At 40.8% G+C, this 22,308-nt stretch overlaps 1 protein-coding gene across 3 annotated transcripts in view; it reads right to left on the bottom strand.

Annotated features, from left to right (window-relative positions):
• LOC114572926 (structural maintenance of chromosomes protein 6) overlaps positions 1-22,308 on the bottom strand; it is a 24,897-nt gene extending 2,589 nt beyond the window's left edge. For 2 of the 3 annotated variants that reach the window (XM_028604710.1, XM_028604709.1), the window contains exons 1-26: positions 22,012-22,308; positions 21,493-21,630; positions 21,227-21,359; positions 19,029-19,134; positions 16,944-17,080; positions 16,398-16,459; positions 16,203-16,283; positions 15,980-16,081; positions 15,236-15,355; positions 14,986-15,084; positions 13,932-14,078; positions 13,304-13,392; positions 13,011-13,175; positions 12,438-12,616; positions 11,839-12,040; positions 11,396-11,510; positions 8,455-8,615; positions 8,142-8,277; positions 6,802-6,882; positions 6,410-6,580; positions 5,938-6,075; positions 5,440-5,585; positions 5,139-5,264; positions 1,542-1,647; positions 1,089-1,241; positions 241-338 (exon numbers count right to left, since the gene is read on the bottom strand). In XM_028604710.1, the coding sequence (XP_028460511.1) occupies positions 241-338; positions 1,089-1,241; positions 1,542-1,647; positions 5,139-5,264; positions 5,440-5,585; positions 5,938-6,075; positions 6,410-6,580; positions 6,802-6,882; positions 8,142-8,277; positions 8,455-8,615; positions 11,396-11,510; positions 11,839-12,040; positions 12,438-12,616; positions 13,011-13,175; positions 13,304-13,392; positions 13,932-14,078; positions 14,986-15,084; positions 15,236-15,355; positions 15,980-16,081; positions 16,203-16,283; positions 16,398-16,459; positions 16,944-17,080; positions 19,029-19,134; positions 21,227-21,359; positions 21,493-21,621 (3,182 nt within the window). In that variant the 5' untranslated portion in view covers positions 21,622-21,630; positions 22,012-22,308. The remainder of the gene's footprint in view (positions 1-240; positions 339-1,088; positions 1,242-1,541; positions 1,648-5,138; positions 5,265-5,439; positions 5,586-5,937; positions 6,076-6,409; positions 6,581-6,801; positions 6,883-8,141; positions 8,278-8,454; positions 8,616-11,395; positions 11,511-11,838; positions 12,041-12,437; positions 12,617-13,010; positions 13,176-13,303; positions 13,393-13,931; positions 14,079-14,985; positions 15,085-15,235; positions 15,356-15,979; positions 16,082-16,202; positions 16,284-16,397; positions 16,460-16,943; positions 17,081-19,028; positions 19,135-21,226; positions 21,360-21,492; positions 21,631-22,011) is intronic. The other variant, XM_028604711.1, reaches the window with a different exon arrangement.

Raw genomic sequence — 22,308 nt, 5'->3', positions numbered from 1 at the left:
GAAAAGCAACAAAAGATGACAATGTGATCGTGCCTTTGAGGTTAAGGCTGAGGGTGGCTGGTGGTCTTTCCCAGGGAACCTAAGCAGCAAACTACAATCCCATCCTTTAATCCTGAATGGATTACTTCATCATAGCATTAACTAAGTGAATATATAGTAACAAAGTCAATAAATCACATTCGGGGGGTTAAACTGCTTGACATACAAATATATTGTATAGAAAGATGTACCAGTGATTACCTCATGCTTTGTGGGGTGAGGAAGATGAACTGTCTGAAGCGCTGACCGGCAGCCACCTTCAGCATCATGTCCATTGATATCCTCCTATTCACCATGTCCTAATTGAACAAAACAGGAGATGTTTTTTAATAAATAAGGCTAAAGACGGTGAGACAGTTTATGTAATGTCAAGAACCTCGCTGAACTTTCTCCAAACTTCCTCTTCTCCCTCTAATGCCTATTCAGTGTTATGAAGCTAGAGATTATCTTGAGGCGTGTCACGATTCTCCAAATCCATGATTCGATTTGACTTTTGTTTTTATATTTTCACGATTCAATAAAAATAAAATAAATAAATAATAATATAAAATATGTATCAGTTTTGCCAGTTTCACAATAAGAAGGTAGGCTACTTGACAATAGTTTGAGTTTGTCAGAGTTTACATTGCACTTGAAAGAGTTTAACAAGGTGCACCTGAACGCACCATTAAGTCCTGTAGGAGCCAACGTATTTTATCATTGATAGTATGTTTACATAACACACAGGAAAGGCAAAATGTTGTCACACCATAACAGTTCTGTTGTTTCTCCGTTATCTCCGACTCAGGCAGTGGCCAAGGTGTCTTGAAATGTGCAGCTGCAGGCTACCGGTAAGCTAACATTATGCTGTGTCTTTAGCTGTATGCTAACGATCTGTAAGTCTGTGTCCTGCTTTTGATTTTAATAATCAAAACTGAAAGCTTATTTCGATCGATTTCCAATTTAAAATCAAAATCGTGACACCCCTAATTATCTCAATATGCAATTAAGGCAGTGTACACTCTTATCCAGACAAACTTGCAATATCAATAAAAACGGTATCTTATTACCATGTATACATCAAATTCGTCAAGACAGCGGAAAGGCGCCTCTGTGATGGCCCAAAGAGAGAGAACAAAGCAAACAGTGGAGAAGGAGCGCTCGCCTCCGGACAGAGAGCGCATGTCACTCAAGTCAGCCTTGTTTCCTTGGCCTGGCTGCACCTACAGACGAGTGGAGGAGAAATCTTTATTTACACAACCTGGCTAAAAAGCTGTAGCAGTCGTGTCTCACATTTTTATGAGTAATAATTGCCATTTAGACCGTAGCCTTGCAGCTACATTGTTCAGTCCGTTTTCTAAGACTACATGCTGCAAAGCCAACGGCTGCCTCTCAGTTATTCTGAAATAAACTCATGTCCTAGAGTTCACAGGTGTTACACTGAAGAACACTTCAGTGTACATTTTTAGAGGGAAAATGAGGCTAAAGAATTGCCTGACTGTTGATTAAAATGTTCTTCTTACTGAGATGGAGAGGGTTTCATTCTTGTGGTCAAAGGTCATACTTCCAGTGTAGCGTCTCTGGGCCAGCATGCTATCAAAGTAGTATTTACAGCGGGCGGAGAGTAACCTAATGGATGCAAAGAAAAAGAATCAAATGAACAAGGAAGGACAGCAGAATGAGAATAAATCAGGAGACAGGTCTCACAATTTATAGGTTTCTTTTTTTGATTTTGCTAATCCATTAGCTTGAAGAGAAATATAACTACCGTATTTTCCGGACTACAAGTCGCACTTTTTTTCCTACTTTGGCTGGTCCTGCGACGTGCGACTTATATATCAAAATATATATAATTTAACATGTTTACATGCTAATTCATACTGAAAACATTACCGTCTACAGCCGCGAGAGGGCGCTCTAGGCTTGCGACAACTAGAATGCGCTTCCTAAAGACAACTGAGAAAGAAAAGCGATAAACTGCAGGTAGTAAAATATGCAGCCGAAAACGGTAATCGAGCAGCAGAAAGTAAGTTTGAAATGAGGGAGAAACTTGTGGGGGAGACTGGTGAAAAGGTGACTCTTACTGCAATGAAGAAAGCAAAGAAAGCTAATCGGCTAATCGCGGGCTGAAAGCTAGATGGCCAGAGCTGGAGGAACGGGTCGGGAGGTCAACGGTGCAGTTACATCTCCACGCCTTTTAATACATCCATGCTCCATGCCCTGGTAGCTAGTTGTTCTGTGTGCTATTGTATAGTTGATTAACTGTTCATGTGTTACGTTAACATACCAGACACCTACCGTTGTTCTGTGTGCTATGTGTAGTTGACAGATGAAAAAAAAATAAATTCTAAATAAATGCGACTTATGTGTTTTTTTTTCTCTTCATGAGGCATTTTTTGACTGATGCGACTTAGGCTGAATCCCATTCCTCCCCTTAAAAGGAACAAGCTGACTTATTGGGAATTTAGCTTATTCACCGTAACCCCCAGAGTTAGACAAGTCCATACATACCTTTCTCATCTCCGTGCGTGCTGTAAGGCTGTCTGACGGCTCCAGCAGCATCAGGCCAGCACAGTACATGCAGGTGAATGGTTCCAGTAATCCTACTGCTCCCAATAAGTGACAAAATAACACCAACATGTTCCTATTTACATGTTGTGATTTGTGGAGTGACAGCGTGTACAAAAAACAACGTAACATGAGACACAGCCGTCTTCTAACCGTAAACAAACCGGGAACTATATTCTCAGGTGGAAGAATATAGTACTTGGGCGGAGTGATATGCTCGCAGCAAGCCTGTCTGAGAATATAGTTCCCAGTTTGTTTACTGTTAGAAGATGGCTGTGTCTCATGTTACGTAGTTTTTTGTACACGCTGTGACTCTACAAATCACAACATATAAATAGGAATATGTTGGCGTTATTTTGTCACTTTTGTCACAATTCGGAGCAGTAGGCTAGTTGGAACCAGTTACCTGCAGGATCTGTGCTAGGCTAAGCTAATGTTGGAACCGTCAGACAGCGTTACAGCACGCACGGAGATGAGAAGGGTATGTATCGACTTGTCTTACTCTGGGGGTTACGGTGAATAAGCTAAAGTCCCAGTAAGTCGGCGTGTTCCTTTAACCCTAACCCTTCCTCTTAACCCTTGTTGTACGCGTTGTTCACGTGAGAGCTAGTGCTGTCCCAATACTCGTCTTGATCGAGGGATAGGGCCTAGGGGAAGGGCCAGAGGTCCCTTCCGCCCAAGTAAGGACGCAAGCTCACTTGGCCAGCAGGGGTATCCAGAGATGTTGCGCAACAAGGAACATGGCTGCCAAGGCGACCAGAGAGACCCATACATGTAAGTATTTTCGGCTTAAAGAATTGAGTTAAAAATTACGACTTCTTGTCTTCTTGTTTTGTGCTCTACACAGTCCTGTACATACATATTGGCAACTATATTTGTAATTGAAACGTTTTTAAAAATCGCTAGCTTGCTATGCTAACGCTAACGCTACATTGCTTATTTGCAGATTATTAACAGTCCCGCATTTCTCTGCCTTGAAAGGAATCCATGCATGTCTACAGTGTTAACTAAACTCCATAAGCAGCGAATTTCGTTTGATATCAGTGCATAACACTACTTGCTTTGGAGACATCGATACGTGCTTTCCATATACCGTCCTGTATCACACAGGGACGCAGGAGGAAACCCAGCAGCTGATCCACTTTCAGGCTGAAAACGAGCAGAAGTTTCTAAAATCAAATTATGCTGCAAAGCAACTATGGGAGTGAGTCATGCGTTCATGTTGTAGCCATTCATTATTGTATTGTTGGTACTGTATAATTGCAATCATTTGTAATGCATTCATGTACCTGTACATTGTTGTTGGTTATGATACAGGAGGAAAATGTTACTGGCTAACAGGCATCAGACTGTGGTCTGGAATTTCTGAATAACTGTAGGTTTTTTTGTGGTCTTGCATGAGTGCCTTTTTATATATGTGTGTGTGACATGTAAGTTATGGTTTTAATAGTTGATATGGTTCTGTAACATAATGTATTTTTATATAATGTTTTTGCCTGTTGTGTTTACTTTATTGGGCAATAAAGACAGATTTTTATTAACAAAGAAAGTGTTTCTGAACATCAATGACATTCAAAACAGTGATAACTGAAACAGATATACAACACACCATTCAGTGTGTTTAAAAATATGTATTGCAAACAAACCTAAGTAGCACACAGATAAGAACATATAGTGAACATAAAAGAACTATAAAATATATACATGCATATGACACTTGTCAAAACCCATGCAATAGACATACACACACTTGCAGACAGTATCTTGGAAGTTTGTGATCAATACTGTGTAGTGACATAACTGTAACCAAGGGGTGTCCCATTTCATAGGGGTATGTTTTCACCCCTAGCCCTTGCCACTTGGTTCAAGGGACAAGGGCTAGGGGAAAGGGGAAAGGGTTAGGGTTAAGGGGAGGAATGGGATTCAGCCTTATACTCCGGAGCGACTTATAGTCTGGAAAATACGGTATACATTAGAGGTCGACCGATTAATCGGCCATAACGTGAGGTACAAGGTAATGAAGCCTTTTATACATTGTCGTGTTTCTTTGGAACTAAACAACGGACAAATAGAGTCTTCAAACATTTCTGATGTAGTTATTCGCAGTCAAGTGACGTAAAAAAAAAATGGCGGTCAGCGGAATGCTAACAAGAGGTGATGGCCAGTTAGCCACAAAATGGCGCCATAGATGGCTCGAGTTCTGAAGCGAAGCTTACCCCCTTGAGACCACCTGCCTCCAGCCCCTCCCCTCGTGAATTCTTGCGCTGTGTGTCTCGCACAGTCACTTCAGTATACAAGTGTAGATTGGTGAAGTGTTCAATAAATGTTTTTGTTGAGAAATTCTGTGTATATTAGTGTTACATTTTATCTTTCAAATAGAGGTTTAAAAACAAGCACATATCGGCCAAAAATAATCTGCAGCATTTATCGGCCGACCTTGATTTCTAAAGATCGGCATCGGCCAGAGAAAACCCATATCGGTTGACCTCTAGTATATATAAATCAATTACAGATTTGTTTTTGTTTTTAATTAAAGAGTTTCAACAACTTACTTCTTGAGCTCAGCGTAAACCTGGAGTCTGTGGTTCATAACATTACTGAGACTTTTGATGAAGCTGGTGAGGTTCTTCATTTGCTGTGCCATGTTCTTGTAGTTCTCCAGAGCCTCATTATACTGCCTAGACATGGGAAAGAAAGACAAGTGGATGAAAGGTAAGACAGAGGAAGGTTAACATATCAAAGCTAATTCATTTCATGTTAAGACATTTCATAATGTAAATTAAGTTTAAAAAAAATTGCTTACAGTTATTACTTTATCATCTGATAGATACCAGGGCTTATTAAGTCACATACCTCACAACCTCCTCACGGTCCCCCTGTTGTTCCTGCTGGGTAGTGATCTTAACCTTGAGCCGGTTGATCTCACTGTCCAGACTCCTGGCTGTCCGTCGTACTTCCAGACGCTCTGGACAGATTTCTGTGGCCTTGGCCACAGAAATCTGAACCGCAGTGTGACAGAAATCATCAATTACTGACATCCAATGCTGGTGAAACTATAATGTACACAATCTATTACGTTCGTAATTTAATGGCTATTTGAACTCAGAAAAACAAGGTATACTAAACACTAACACTGCTCAAAAGGCTAAAAAAGACCAAAAATAAATCATTGCTTTGTTGGAATATTGCAAGTTTTGTGCAGCTCCCTGTCTGGTTTAAAAAAGCAAAAAAAGCAAAATGAAAATGATAAGAAATTGTTTATCTTGCGATTTAAATTTTTTAAGTTAGCCATGACCCCCTGTGATAAACACCTCTGTCTTAAGTTGCCCCTCGCATCTCTGTTTGGCGTACCTGAAGCTCCTGCTCCTTGCTTTCCAGATTGGCTTGCAGGGTCTGTATGTTGCGGAGATGGGCACTGCGTTTCTCCTCATAGTGTTTCTTGTGATGCTTGCACTTCATCACCTCCTGATCAGCCTTACTCAGCTCCTCCTGTGGTAGGATAAAAAGGACAAGCACACAAAGAGTAACCACAGGAACTTCACACAGTAGTCTGGGGATGCTGGCTTCTGCGGGCAGCTGAGACCGTGCTGAGAATAATCAGCCAGACGAAGTTTGGTCTTATGCTCTACGACGCTTGAATGTAACCCTAGGTTTAGACCTTCATGTAAGTGAGTAATCATACTAAAGGTAATTCTTATGTTAACACAAACATTTTCTAAGTTTGACATGTTGGGATTTGGGAATTCCACAAGTAGAATAGTCAGGTTTTCTAAATTGGAAATGACAAGACATCTGGTCACCTGGAGTTGGAATACAGCATTACCTTGATTGGGTCGGCATCCTCAGCGACCGTGTTGATCTGCTCTTTGTGCTGCTTGTACTCCTGCTCTGCCTTCTCATAGGAGGCCTTCAGCTCAGCCGTCTTAGTTCGTGCCTCTTCGTACTCAGCACGCTTGGACGAGATCTTAGTAACAATCTCCTGAAGATCTTCCTCCTGTATTAGAGTGGTGACAACCGCATTTCACATGGAGCGTCTGTGCTGATTGCAAAAATATTACTGACTTGAATGTGTATTCTTTGGAGATCATCCATTTATTGCGTGACCAGTCAAAATTCCACATTTTCTTTGCCATTTGTATCTAATGAGATGAGTACAATTTAAGTCCATTAGGTCTGATTATTGTTCTGCATTGATATGGATATGTCTGTACAAACCAGGGGACTGAGGTCCTCTGACTGAGACTCTTCCACATTTTGTAGGTCTGTCAGCTCCAGCTGTAGCTTTGTGATCTTGTCCTGGAACAAATACACAAACTGCATGAGCAAATTCATAAAATATTCATTCATTTTTTAATTAAGCAGTATTATTCTTTTTCAGACTGAAAGGTGTATTCTATATTTATGCATCTATTCAAAATATCAACATATTTTCCAGGTTAAAAAAACAGTAATTAACGGAAACACTGCTATGAGGGTTTCTGAACAATATTTGTCATTGTTTGTTAACTGATTTCCAATTATAAACATACATAGGCTAGGAATGGAACGGTTCAAGTAAAAACAACTAGTCACAGTTTGGTGGCATGTATGTATTGCTTGGTTCCTTTTAGCCTCACAGATTTCAGTCAAAAAGGCTTTTGCAGAAAAAAAACTCAGCGCCATATTGAAACCTCTGTTGGCACGGATGAGATGCCGATTGCAGCGGTCAGTCAGCCTCTGTCTTCTTTATGAGAGCATTACAGATTAAGGGCCCTATTTTAACGATCTGAAACACAAGTATCAAAATAAAATGCAAGTAGCTTTGTGGGTGGATCTCGGGCACTGTTGCTATTATACCGGCGGGATAAGTGCTGGTTGAGCTTATGCTTCACTGTCAAAAACAGAGCGCCTCATCTCCATGCATGGTGCTCACTGACGGCTTGATTGTAGTCAGTCTCTGGCTGTACCGTGTATCGACAGCACCGGCTTTCCCGACGTAACCTGGAGCTCCCAAACAGAAAGTAGGTCTGTTTTTCTCTGCCATTGTCTTTCGCAGCCTACCGGTTAGCTACGATAGCTGACATTAGCTAACTTTAGCGCTTGTGTTAACTTTAACCAGCCCAGTTCTATTGAAAAAACAACAACGGCTGAGAGAAACAGACAGACATAACTCAACATGCTTGCTGTCTGGGAACTCCAGGCGAACTCATGGAAGGCTGTACCGTACGCTGGCTGTGTGGGGACGTTAGGCTTTAAAAGCAGCGGGCTGTAGGTCCAGAAGATGTGATGAGGATTTTTCTGCAGATTACATACTACATATGTATCTGGTATCATGATGACCGTAGTTGCCACGTCTGTTTTTTTTTTAACGTGGTATCGACTTTGGTATTGCGTATTGTGTACTTTTGGTGGTATCGGTACCGACTACACTATACTAGATTTTCGGTATCGTAACATCCCTAGTATGAACTATCAGTTTCCCTGTCTGATACTCAGAAAAGGTAAGGAATTATCATTAGACATTAAATAATTTTCCAATAAGAGTAACAGGTGTTTGTGAGAGGTGAAAATGTTACTTTGGTAGTCCTCTGCTCTATGTGGGTTCTTCTCAGCAGCCCATCGTTCTGTTTGACGTCTTCATCTAACTTTTTCATCTGTAACTGGAAGCGATTTGCCTGAGCTTTCTGGTTCTCCATCTCCCTCTGCAAGTGCCTAAAAGTGAAAGATAGGAACCAGGAGACAGAGAAGGTATTAAGATAGAAGCATATACAACTACTCCCTGTTGTGACATGTACAGTGTGTATATCCTAATAATTGTAGCTAAACAAGTTCATCATCTACATACACACACAGTCTTTCTGAATACAACAAGACAAGATTTCCACACACCTGATCTCCTCCTCAACATCTCCCGAGAGATAGTTGGCTCTGGTCTGCTCAGCGGTGTAACTACGGTTATTAAAGATCTGATCTCCCTCCTTGGAAAAGGCCTGGTTACAGTTCCGAGGAGGGTTTTTCCCTTGCATCAGTCTTCGAGCCTCGGTTCGATTCTACACAACCACACAAAAGAAAAAAAAAAAATGCATCAAATCTTCTGGTGTGTTTTGTTGTGTGTCTCCTGTGTTTTACAACTTCCATCAAAGGTGCTAAATATGAACCCAGGTTATAAGTGTTATGATTGTAGATGAACTAACAGACCTACAGAGTCGATTTGATCGGTGTGATTAGATGTTAAAAGTTGCATTCATAGAGCTAACTCAGTCTGCTATAAACTTTTAGCACATACATATCTAATTAAAGCTGTGAGCAAAGATGGACGGGCCCTTTGCGCGCATCAGGGTTACCGGCGGACGCCGCTCCTTGCGACCGTGCATTTGCGCGGCACTCAGACGCCACAAACCGTCACCAATGAAAAAGGAACTCCCCGCCGAGTTCAACGATACCTCACACAAGACTCTACGTCATACGGTTCATTAGCTGTGAAAGGGGGCGTGGCTAAAGCATAGGGGGCGGGTCCAACCATCACCAATTAAAAATGAAGCCTCTGCTGAGATGAATGATACCTCACACAAGACTCTACCTTAAATGGGTCAGCATGTATGAAAGGGGGCGTGGCTTAAACATAGGGGGCGGGCCAAACCATCACCAATGAAGAAGGAAGTCTCTGCTGAGTTCAATGATACCTCACACAAGGGTATACCTTAAACGGTTCAAATGTTATGAAAGGGGGCGTGGCCTGAGTATGTGGGCGTGGCCATATTATAGGGGGCGGCTCAGTATCACACGTAGACCACACATTCTGAGTTTCATGTAAATCGGATGATGTTTGTCATATAAGGCACATTTCATGTTGCCAGCGGGGGGCGCTATGACCAAAAGTCAATTTTGGCCTGTAGGTGTCCTCAGGCCTGGACCCTTGTCAATCGTGAGAAATTTCGGGTAGATACGACAACGTACACTCAAGTTACAACAACTTCTTTGTTCATCGCTAAACACTCAAAATGGTCGCCACGCCACGCCCACACCGTCTGACGAAAAGTTTTTCTTTTAATAACTTTTCATCGTTAAGGTGTTGGGATGGTACAGACCAAGTTTGAAGTCCATCAGATGAAATCTCTAGGAGGAGTTTGTTAGTAAGTATAGCACCTTGACTTTTACGCCTACTTCCTGTTGCCACTAGGGTGCGCTATGACTTTAAGTAAATATCGGCCTTTATTTGTCCTCAGGGTTGGACTCTTATGAATCCTGGAAAGTTTCGAGGTAATCGGACAACGTACACTCGAGTTACACCCACTTCCCGTTTCGGCGGCGAAACGCACAAAATGGCCGCCCTGCCACGGCCACGCCCTATGACGAAAAGTTTCTTTTAACAACTTTTCATCTTTAACGTCTTAAGATGGCACAGACCGAGTTTGAAGTTGATCGGATGAAATCTTTAGGAGGAGTTCGTTAAAGTACGACGTGGAAATGGCCAAAATCGCACTAATTTCGAACATTTAATTCAAAATGGCGGACATCCTGTTGTTTGTTTTTTTTGTACATCTTGACATGTTACATATGTGTACCAAGTTTCGTGAGTCTACGTTAAACGCACTGCAGGGGCTCAATTTTCTTAACTTTCTAGGGGGCGCTAGCGAGCCATTTTTGTGCGCCTATTCCCGAAACCCTTAAAATACGTAAATTTTCACCAGACTTGATGCGACCGCCAAATTTGGTGAGTTTTTGAATATATTAAGCCCCTCAAAAAGCCAATTCATTTGACGGGAAAATAATAATAATTCCTTCAGTTTCAATATATTCAATAAATATGCCATAGTACATCATGGTATATTGTATTACATTAGGGCGGCACGATATGACCTAAAAATCACACCTTTTACCTCGATAACGATAATTTAAAAAAATTGTGATTCAACATTCTTTTTTGCATAAAAAGTTTTAAAAAAACGTCTTTTGCATGATAAAAATGTAAATAGGCTATACAATCTATATCTTAACTGCTAATTAACTTGTTAGTCCTAACTTTGAACTAGCGCGTTGCGTTTTAAGCTCCTCTTTTTTTCTGTTTGTGGAGAGCTACGTGACACATGAAATTATATTGATGTGGACCAGCGAGTTAAATCAGCCGTCCCAGAGTACACCAGGCAGACAGACAGCTGACAACCTGCAGGTGGAGGCACTGGAGACAGGCCCGGACATACACGCCGCGGGCCGCTGTGGACTTGTGTCAGTCCCGCAAGCGGTTTCAGGAAAGTGGCTGCGTGTGTCCAACAATGCACAAAACATCAACACCGGTACGAGCCTACAGCTGTTCCCCAGACAGAGTTCAGAAAGTGTGTCAGAGCCTCCCGGACGGGTGACCTGAGACTCCGTTTCCTGCTTGTCGGTCAACGGTTAATGATCAGTTAACATTTCATTGTGCTTTCTTTTGGAAGAATGGCTGGCAAAAATCGCCACTTACTAGCTAATTAATTAGCCTGAGTTAAACGCTAGCTATCAGTAAACAGAAGGTAGTGGCTGGCGTGTGCGCCAGTGTTTGTGTGCGTGTCGACCCGCCCCCGCATTTGGCGAGTGTTAATTTCGGACCCTGCACACGCGGTAGAATGTTTTAAAGTAGAAAGTAGGGCTATTAACAGAAATAAATTATCTAAATTATCGTCATGGGAAAACAGCTTTAGAATTTCAATGTCGATAAAGTTTTGATTAATTGTCCAGCCCTATATGACATCACACTAGGGGTGGGGCGGGGTTTACATGCATTGTGATTCCTTCTTGAAAGATTACGTCTCAATGCAGAAAAGTCACTAATTGATGTAAAACAACTGATTACCTTAATGAGTAGAATGCTCTCTATACCCCTCTGATCAATCAGGCAGTTGGCCACAACTGGGTCCTCAATTTCTAGAGCTTGAAGCACGGACGGGTATTCAGGGTGATTCACGCCCCTGAGACAAAGACAAAACCAACTAAGACCATTTGTATGAATAAAAATGAATGAAAGTTAAATAAAAGATAATTCTTACAACATGTGTCCTTTACGTAAAACAGACTCAAAACCACCTGTTGTTGACTTGATGTCAATCAATATGTACTCCAATCAAATTCTGTATGCGTTACAAAGTGTAATTTTACATAGTGAAAACATTTTATTACTGGAGTACATTGGAACTAACATTAATTTAAGTTCTCCGTTTATTTTTTCCAGGCAGTGAACAACTAATATGGAGTTTCACGTTTAATAAGTGGTTTTGTGAATATTATACATAACCTCACCTCGATCTTGTATCGTGGACACTTGGGAGAAACTGGCTGGTGATGATGGCAGGTCTACGGCCAGTTGGGAACACTTTGGCCATGAGGCCCTGCAGCACCCTCTCATCCTCGTGGTTATCACAAGTGAAGGCCTGTAGCTGGCCTTTGAGACATACTTCTACGGACAGAGCCAGCTCTGGGTCCTTCAGGCTAATAAGGTGACCTATAAAAGGGAAGGAAATGTAAAAGAGAACGCCCGTTATAAGTGCATTTTTGTCCCAGATGTACCCTTTTGGTTGGGCTCTTAGCACAGGTGGTAGAAGGACAGAAAAAAGGGTTAAATGGAGGTTAACATATCACTTTATAAAAGACAGTGACCAAATCTGGCTTTAACATGGGTCCAATATTGCCCAGCTTTTAATGAAAGTAAGAACACATCTTATTACATATTTATTTTATTATACTGCCAGGCAAAGTGTATTGTAACTGGGTGTTTCATTATGCATTATGTTTCATATGTATGCATGCTTTTGTAATACTGTAATACAAAACGCTAAAAAAGGAGTCAGGCCTAGGGTATAAACATTTTTACCTATGCATAACTGGGCACCAAGTCTTACCCAGAGGTCCCCGAGGTTTATGCTTGAGCTGGCCCCTTCTATGAGCTTCCTGGATGGCGTTAAGGAGTGTGGGCATGTGCTCTCCAAAACGCCGCAGGCGATTGGACCGACTGCTCTCCATAGTCTGCAAGTTCCTTCTGTTGGCATCAATGGACCTCTGAAGCACTTCCTGCTCTCTCCTTAAGACAGAAGGAGGTGGGTGTTTTCGTTACGTTAGAGGCTGTTACTGTTTCAGTTATTCCAATGCAGTATGCATCCAACAGACCAAATAATCTTATCCTAATTGTGTTTACTGAGGGCTGGAAGGGAGCTAGCAAAGACGGGGGAATGCCGAATTCTGTTGTATTTACTTATTGAATTACTGGCAGAATTTATCACAAGGATTGAAAGAATAGAATGACTAAGGGATGGATTCACATAATGGTAAGATTGGTAAATTATATTCTTTTGTTGTTCAAAAACCTGAATTCCATCTCAACTTCAAAACTCCCTGTCATGCACAGTGTAAGGACTTTCCTGGGCAACCCCCTGGAACCAACACTTAATAGTTCTGCCCAGTTTTATTTTCCCCACCTCATCTTTCCTTGTTCTTCCTTGGCACGGCTGCAGGCATGCTCATACTGGTCAATCTGCTGGCCTAGAGTGGCACTCTTTTGTCTCATGTTTTCCAGCTCAGCCTGTATCTGCTCCATACGCTCTGTCTTGGCCTGGCTCTCTGCTCCAGTTGTCTGACTGATGCTAGAGGGATAAAAAAAAAAAAAAAAAAGATGACAATGAAAATTGTAAGGACATGTGTCAAAACAGAATAAATACATGATTCAATTTAAATGCACAACAGAAGACTTTAAAAAAAGGGGAGGTCGTACCTCAGCTTGAGATCATTTATCCTTGAGGACAGCTGAACCTTGTCCTTTTCCAGGTCCCTCAGGTTAGCCTTGCATCTGTGAACAGTGACCTAGCTCGCACACAGAATTGAAAATTAGAAACACTGGTCATTTACACAACAAGCTGAGATTATGTCTGAGAAGATGACAAGGCAGGAAGTTATAATACACAGATGTTTACTGCGGTAGACATCTTCTACTAAAAATGTATTGAGTTTATCTGGACCAAATTACACAAAATATAAGCAAGTTAGAAACTGAAATTCCAATTTTGAGCTGCAGATTAAATTGTCTGGCTATACCATAGATATATATAATAGGTAAATCGTTCTTTTTGTTACTTTCATGTTCACAACTACCAAATTTGGTGGGGGACCCGAATACCCTTGTTGCTATGGATTCCACTCAGCACTTTAAACAAAGCCTCATATGCCAGTAAAGAACATATTTGAGGTAACTCAGTTTAAAAGAAGGTCACATCTCTCCATTGCATTTCCTTGGCCACCATTTACAACCTAAAATCACTTCCAGTACTCATATGAAGATGACTGAACCAACTGACAGTACTGTCTGCCTTACAGTCTGACTAATGCATTGTCTGAACACTGACCTCGCTGGACTTGAGAAGGGTATTTTGTCTCTGGGCCACGGTTTTGAGCTCAGCACATTTGGGCTGGAGCTCCTGGACTTGCTGTGTGATCCCCTCCAACTGTTCCTGGATCTGCCTGTATTTCCTCTCAGCCTCCTCGAGCTTATTCTGCATTATTACATAAAAATAGATCAGAGAAGTTGGAGGGGTTAAAGGTTAGAGAATAGAGGAGGGCTATGCATGGACAAGTGCAAAGTTGAAATGTGAGTTATCAAACAGAAGTGGATGTTATTTGATTACTATAATGAAACGGATAGTTCTGGTCCCTACAGTTGGCTGAACCACGTGTGAAGCTGTGGGGAAATACCTTACTTCAACCATTACACAATAGCGATAGCCAGATAAATGTTAATAATCACTTTATTAACATTAAATACTTCAATCTTTAAGCAAGCTTTCCACTGCATCTGTGTTTTGCTGTTTGTGTGTTGCCTGGCAACCATTCAGATAAATGTGGAAGAACTACACGTGGTTGGCGGAAGAATAATTATTTGTTATCAATAAATTATTGCATTTTTTGCTGCTGTGTTTATCTATGAAACAGTGCATAAACACGGTTTATGTAGAAACAGTTTTATAAAAGCAATAAGCCACTTTAGGCTAACGCTGCTTAGCTGTTCTAAAATCACTGTAAACCACGGCCTCTTAAGTAATTACTGGTTATACAAAAAACTAGGGCTGGTCCCTCTTAGTCGACTAATCGGTCGTTTTGGTCTTAGTCAACTTAGATTTTTTTAGTCTATTAGTCATGTTTTATGCTTTTTTTCATGCTGAATGACTTATTTCCAAGAAATGTACGAGCACATCTCTGGTAAACACAAGAATTAAAGTGGTGCTTCTGCATGACTCTTTGCGGAGAAACTCAGATTTACAGATCTGTCGATTAAATCAACTAATCGATTAGTCGATACAATTGAATGATTGTTAGTCGACTAAGAATTTCTTCAATCGAGCACAGCCTTACAAAAACACATACCACACTTTATTTTAGGTGAATATTACAGAAATATCATACCTTCCATTCATCCACCTTCTCATCATATTTCTCTGTAGAACGTCTGTCTGACTGCAGTCTCTCCTTCATTGGCTCCAACTCCTTCTCCATCTCAATCACCTGCAAAATGTAGATCACAGTCAATAATATTTAGATAAATGATCTTTTAAGTATTTATTGCATTAATCAAGTTTCAGAGGCTACTGGGGGAGTGGATGAAGGGGGGTGGGAATTCCAAATTGGTAGACAAAACAGGAGAAAATGATCTCACCAAAGCCCAAGCCATTTGCTTCTGCAACTCCTCCAGTTTGGTTTGCATTTCATCAAATGACGCCAGGTTCTTATAACGGTCTTCTTTCTCCAGGTACTTCCGCTTCAAGTCTTTCAAGCACTGTAACAGTCACATAACAATTGCATATGGTCATATAAAACATTCAAAAAGACAAGTAGCTATGCTTTAGTAGCTAGCTATGCTGGTCAAAGGATTACACATCCTATCCACAATAAAGCCTTAGGCCGGCCACACAGTGGCTGCGTCACATGAGCGTGTCAGCTGTTTTTATTTTGGCTCCCATGTTAACAGGTTAGAGCTTTAACACTACCTGTGTGACATGCACATCTCAGGCACGGCTCGAGATGTTTTTCAACTCCTGAGAGAAATATCTGGTTCTTTAGCAGCTAAATGTTCCACTATGTTCACCAGTTAGTCACTAACCGGGTCTGTCTGGCATTGTCTGTTGCTAAGCAGGTAGTGTAGAGTAGATTTTTTGGGGGTTTTCACTCGAAAACTGTTGCGACTGCAAACGCTATAAGAGCAGTGAAGCAAAACAGTAAATTTAATTCAATTCAATTTTATTTATAATATCAAATCATAACAAGAGTTATTCGGGATATTATTCTGTATAAGGTTCATCACTACTAGTGACCACTTTCACAATGTCATTTAAGACATCGTAATTGTTAAATATTGGTTATAGCTGCTTATAATATCAATATATCAGCCATAAAGTCTTACTTCACTATGTTGCCCAACTTTATCCTCCGTGATATGCTTGGTAGTTTTGATATAGGTAAAGTCCTCTCTCATCTGCTCCAGTTGGGTAGCTTTCATAAAAAACTGCAAGAGGAATAAAAATAAAGATTTTTTTTTTTTTTTTAATTATATCACACTCAAAGTTCACAAAAACAAAAAATAACTTTATCATTTTAAAAAGTGTAGTCATATACAGTATAATTACCTTGTATTTGTCTCCCTCTCCTTTGGAGTGAAGGAAGTATTTGCTCATCTCTTGAGTCAGAACTGACACAGGATTGTTGACCTTTGGAAGAAAGTTAATGACTCCCTCTCACCAACACATTAACATAGGTTCATCCAGCAGAATTTCAGGAAGATTAAACAATACTATACTGTATATGGTTTGCATAGCTCATACCTGTATGTTAAAATTGTCCAGGATGGACAACAGCTCTTCCTTTTTGGTTGACACAAGTTGACCTATAAGAGTAAAAAAAAATGTGTTTATGATTCCCAAATAATATAGATTCAAGCAGCTACCAGAAGTGGTCATGTGCTTACACTTTGTCTTATAGTGTATCTCAATTTGGATACTGAAATTGATTTATTTTACTATGTGTGTCGAGACGTGGAAAAGCAGCAGATTCTCACATATAAAAAGCTGGAGTCATCAACTGTTTGCCATTTTTGGTGAAAACATTACTTAAAATGATGAATCCACCAAAATAGTTGCCTATTCATTTTCTGATGGCTGACTTATCATTTCAGCTTTCGGCCATATTTGTCCTTGCACTCTGCACTTATTTAGCTTTTAAGGTCATCAATGGTTTAGAAATGTTTTAAGGTGGTAAACGTTTAAAATGACTACTTAAATATGATACATTGTTGTAGTAGCATAGTGTAGCAGTAGTCTTACCAAATACTTAGGGAAATTATGTAATTCATAACTCTTCATGGTCTTTACCTGATTTGCTCCTCAGTTTATAGGTTCTCAACCCCTCACGTGTTATTCTCAGGTCTACTATGATGGCTGGACCATACACCTCAGGTTTGTAAGCATCCTTTCCTTTGTTACGCAGGGTAATCGATACATCAGCTGAGCTGAAGAAAGAGAGTAACACAAATTAAATCTATTGCCAGTCAATGTGAAGCATTTACTTTTGCATGTGATAATTGCACAATTTCACATATACAGTACAGGCCAAAAGTTTGGACACACCTTCTCATTCAATGCGTTTCCTTTATTTTCATGACTATTTACATTGTAGATTCTCACTGAAGGCATCAAAACTATGAATGAATACATGTGGAATTATGTACTCAACAAAAAAGTGTGAAATAACTGAAAACATGTCTTATATTCTAGTTTCTTCAAAGTAGCCACCCTTTGCTCCGATTACTGTTTTGCACACTCTTGGCATTCTCTTGATGAGCTTCAAGAGGTAGTCACCTGAAATGGTTTTCCAACAGTCTTGAAGGAGTTCCCAGAGATGCTTAGCACTTGTTGGCCCTTTTGCCTTCACTCTGCGGTCCAGCTCACCCCAAACCATCTCGATTAGGTTCAGGTCCGGTGACTGTGGAGGCCAGGTCATCTGGCGCAGCACTCCATCACTCTCCTTCTTGGTCAAATAGCCCTTACACAGCATGGAGGTGTGTTTGGGGTCATTTTCCTGTTGAAAAATAAATGATAGTCCAACTAAACGCAAACCGGATGGGATGGCATGTCGCTGCAAGATGCTGTGGTAGCCATGCTGGTTCAGTATGCCTTCAATTTTGAATAAATCCCCAACAGTGTCACCAGCAAAGCACCCCGACACCATCACACCTCCTCCTCCATGCTTCACGGTGGGAACCAGGCATGTAGAATCCATCCGTTCACCTTTTCTGCGTCGCACAAAGACACGGCGGTTGGAACCAAAGATCTCAAATTTGAACTCATCAGACCAAAGCACAGATTTCCACTGGTCTAATGTCCATTCCTTGTGTTTCTTGGCCCAAACAAATCTCTTCTGCTTGTTGCCTCTCCTTAGCAGTGGTTTCCTAGCAGCTACTTGACCATGAAGGCCTGATTCGCGCAGTCTCCTCTTAACAGTTGTTCTAGAGATGTGTCTGCTGCTAGAACTCTGTGTGGCATTCATCTGGTCTCTAATCTGAGCTGCTGTTAACTTGCGATTTCTGAGGCTGGTGACTCGGATGAACTTATCCTCAGCAGCAGAGGTGATTCTTGGTCTTCCTTTCCTGGGGCGGTCCATGTGAGCCAGTTTCGTTGTAGCGCTTGATGGTTTTTGCGACTGCACTTGGGGACACATTCAAAGTTTTCGCAATTTTACGGACTGACTGACCTTCATTTGTCAAAGTAATGATGGCCACTCGTTTCTCTTTACTTAGCTGATTGGTTCTTGCCATAATATGAATTCTAACAGTTGTCCAATAGGGCTGTCGGCTGTGTATCAACCTGACTTCTGCACAACACAACTGATGGTCCCAACCCCATTAATAAGGGAAAAAAATTCCACTAATTAACCCTGACAAGGAACACCTGTGAAGTGAAAACCATTTCAGGTGACTACCTCATGAAGCTCCTTGAGAGAACACCAAGGGTTTGCAGCGCTATCAAAAAAGCAAAGGGTGGCTACTTTGAGGAATCTAAAATATAAGGACATGTTTTCAGTTATTTCACACTTTTTTGTTTAGTATATAATTCCATGTGTTCATTCATAGTTTTGATGCCTTCAGTTAGAATCTACAATGTAAATAGTCATGGAAATAAAGGAAACGCATTGAATAAGAAGGTGTGTCCAAACTTTTGGCCTGTACTGTATAATGGTACTTTTACTCATACTCTCTCAAAGAGTAAAGACAAAGATACTGTATGCATCGTCAAATTTAAGCAAAGAAGCCTTCATGGAAGATTAGTTTACACTACAATTTATTTAAGGTGCAAGGGTAAGAAGAGCCACTTAAAAAGTCATATTAATCAAACGTCTGCCTAAACAGACAGAATGTATATCACATGAATGTATATCACATGATGTGGTGCGACGTTTACCTTTCTCCTTCCTTCACAAATCCCTTGAGTGATAATCCTCTGTTTGTGGCATGTGCATTCCCACCTAAGGCAACTATGAGAGCTGTCAGAACGGCACTCTTTCCACCTGTCACACAAGCAGTTTGTGTACAGAATAAAAAAATATTTTAGACACTGTAATTAACAAAAGAACTAAATGGAAAATAAGACAGACACAAAAGAAAAGACGGTATTCCAGAAAGGTTAGCCAACATGTACAGTATAGCAGTATATAAATCCTGACTTAAGTTTACATATATGTAAAGACATGATTTATGTTTAAGTCATTACACAGATCCAACACCGCGAATAGCCGTGTAGCGTAGATTCGTGCCTGATCACACACTTGTCCTCTCTCTCTGTGAGTGTTTTGGTTGTGTGTGTGTCACTCTGTCTGTCCATCCGTCAGTCAGTCTCTCTCTCTCCGCGTGCCTGATTGCATATCTCGCTGTATATTAACCTGGGTGTTGTATTTTGTAAAGTATCCATATATGCGATTACTTGCCTGGCTTGACACAGTCACTCGCGGACGAAATAGAGGAGACGCCAAAATGCCTGATCGCAGCCGGTGCGGTCAGACAGATTGGATAACATGGGCGCCGAAATGAAAACAGCTCCTCCTCGCGGCTATTCGCAGCGCTTCAGCATGTGGTGTGTTTCCGGTTAAGCATAACAAGATCTGATAAATGCACTTGCAATACTTAAAGTGATGGTTCGGAGTAATTTCACCCTAGGGTCCTCTGCACCATGACCTCGAGCCAAACACTCCCCCAGAAGCTTTTTTCAGCTGGGTCTAGCATTCGGAGAGTTAGCGTAGCAGTGTTATCAGCTGAATAGCTTAGCGCAGAGGCTAATGGACCCACGTTTGTATCTCGTAAATGACCCCACTAATAATGCCCGAAATGATACCAAACGTCTACAGTAGTACATATAGGTTATTTACTCATAAAACGATGGATTGGAAAGTTTCTAAGTACACCAGAAGTTTATGAACACTTCCCTGCTGGCTTTTGCTCTCAGTTGTTGTTGCTGCTGCCGGCAGTAAGACGAGTGCTTAGGGCTGTCTACAAATTACTACACCGAAAAGAGATGCAACAAAAATATTTTTTTTTTATTTAACTTTTTTTTTAACTAAGTGCTGTAGTATAACTAGCAGGAGACAAGTAATAACTGAGGTAAATTTGGAGACATTACCTTATTTAATCATTAAATTAATAAATATTTTTGTTGTATCTCTTTTCGGTGTAGTAATTTGTAGACGGCCCTAAGCACTCGTCTAACTGCAGGTAGCAGCAGCAGCAACAACAGAGAGCAGAAGAGAGCAGGCAAGTGTTTATAAACTTCTGGTGTACTTAAAAACTTTCCAATCCATCGTTTTATGAGTACATAACCTATTTGTACTAGTGTAGAAGTTTGGTATCATTTCGGGCATTATTAGTGGGGTCATTTACGAGATACAAACGTGGGTCCATTAGCCCCTGCGCTAAGCTATTCAGCTGATAACGCTACTCTACGCTAACTCTCCCAATGCTAGACCCAGCTGAAAAAAGTATCTGGGGAGGTGTTTGGCTCAAGGTCATGGTGCAAAGGACCCTAGGGTGAAATTACTCCGAACCATCACTTTAAATAGAGAAGCTTTAAAGGCGAGCCTGCTACGTTCAAAACGTGGCTATGTGACTCATTTTATCAACTTTTATTTATTTATTTATATTAACCATCATTATTATTATTATTAATGTAAAAATGTCTGTTTTTCTCATGAATTTAAATGCAAAACATTTTACTAAAATTCATATGCAACAGCTATACATCAAAATGCTGCTGGCCTTTATATTTACATAGGCAATCTGACTTATGGTCATAGAATAACAAGAACAACAACTTGCCGGGACAAAGAGAAATCAGTCAGATAAAATGCTGTTTTTCAGTCTGGTCAAAAGATGATACCAGCAGTTAAGCCCCCTAATAAAGAGTAGAGCCTGAAAACTGGTCTGGGACAAGGGATTATGATCCCATTAACCTCCCATATAACAAATTAGGGCAAATTAAGGGAATCTGTTGCTATAGTATCAGGATAGAATTTCAGTAAAACTGGTTTCAGAAATGGGAAACTATGAATTCTCTTAATTCAGTTCAGTTAATCCTTTTTTTCTGGAAACTTGTTAAGTGGTTATACTCACTTCCATTGTTGCCAACAACAAAGTTGACATTGGAACCAAAAGTGAACGGGCCGAGGTGAGAGTGGCACATGAAGTTCTTCAGTGTGATGCTCTCCACAATTCCTGCACTCACCACCTCATCAGCACATGGCACCTAAACACAAGATAAATGAGAGAGAAGAATCAGTTAAGACACACAGACTTAAAGGAAACAAAGGAAAAAATAGACATGTTCCTGTAGGAACAAAACCTAGAAGATATATTTAACAGCATAACAGTGACGTAACCTGTCTATTCGGTAGAGGATCTTCCTGGTCACTATTAGAAACATTTTCATCTTCCACGTCTTCCTCCACCGCAGGTTTGACCCGTTTGTTGGTGTTGTCACTGACAGGGCTGCTCTTCCTTTTAGACATCTTGGTCACCTAATGTTACCACATTTGGGGAGAAAGAAACTGAAAGTAAACACCGCATAGTTTCTAGCATAGAGTCAAGCTGTTACCTGAACTTTTAAGAGCGACTCTTGTTCTCTTAAAACCAAACGCGATTTGTTGTTTTGCGTAATGTCTATCTGAAACCGACAGAATAATGTTAATGGACGCAGGTGAAACCATGACAGCGACAACAAGTTATATCAGGTTAAGCTGCGTTATAAAACTAGCTAGCTTATCTGGCTAACTGACGCTATCGTTACGTGCTAAACAGAACTTCAAAAACTATTTAGCCAGCAGCTGAGTATGTCAGGGTTAGTTTTGCGTCGTTATATGAAATTGCAAGGACTGGTATGTTATGAAGCGACTGCTTACCCGCTTACCCAGTTTGCGGCAGCCAAACACAATACAGGGAGGAACACCACCGCTTATTGATTCGATTCGCGCCCACTAATTACCGGGAAATCTCGCGTGAATGAACGAGGTATTTTTCTTTTGTGCTGTCCATGCATTATCAGTAAAATCCATATGTCAATGGTAAAATCAAACACCATGGATGTATTAAGAGATAGGTAAACACCAGGTAAACACTGGGAAAGAAAGGGAAGAAGTTTCACTCTCTCGATACTTCCGGTTTCTGAACTGGTTGCAATTCCACCAGAGATCCACTTG

Source organism: Perca flavescens, chromosome 18 (assembly GCF_004354835.1).
Source record: "Perca flavescens isolate YP-PL-M2 chromosome 18, PFLA_1.0, whole genome shotgun sequence".
NCBI classification, from domain to species: Eukaryota; Metazoa; Chordata; class Actinopteri; order Perciformes; family Percidae; genus Perca; species Perca flavescens.
The sequence above is the reverse complement of the archived record's forward strand: the minus strand, read 5'-3'. Positions and strand labels throughout refer to the sequence as shown.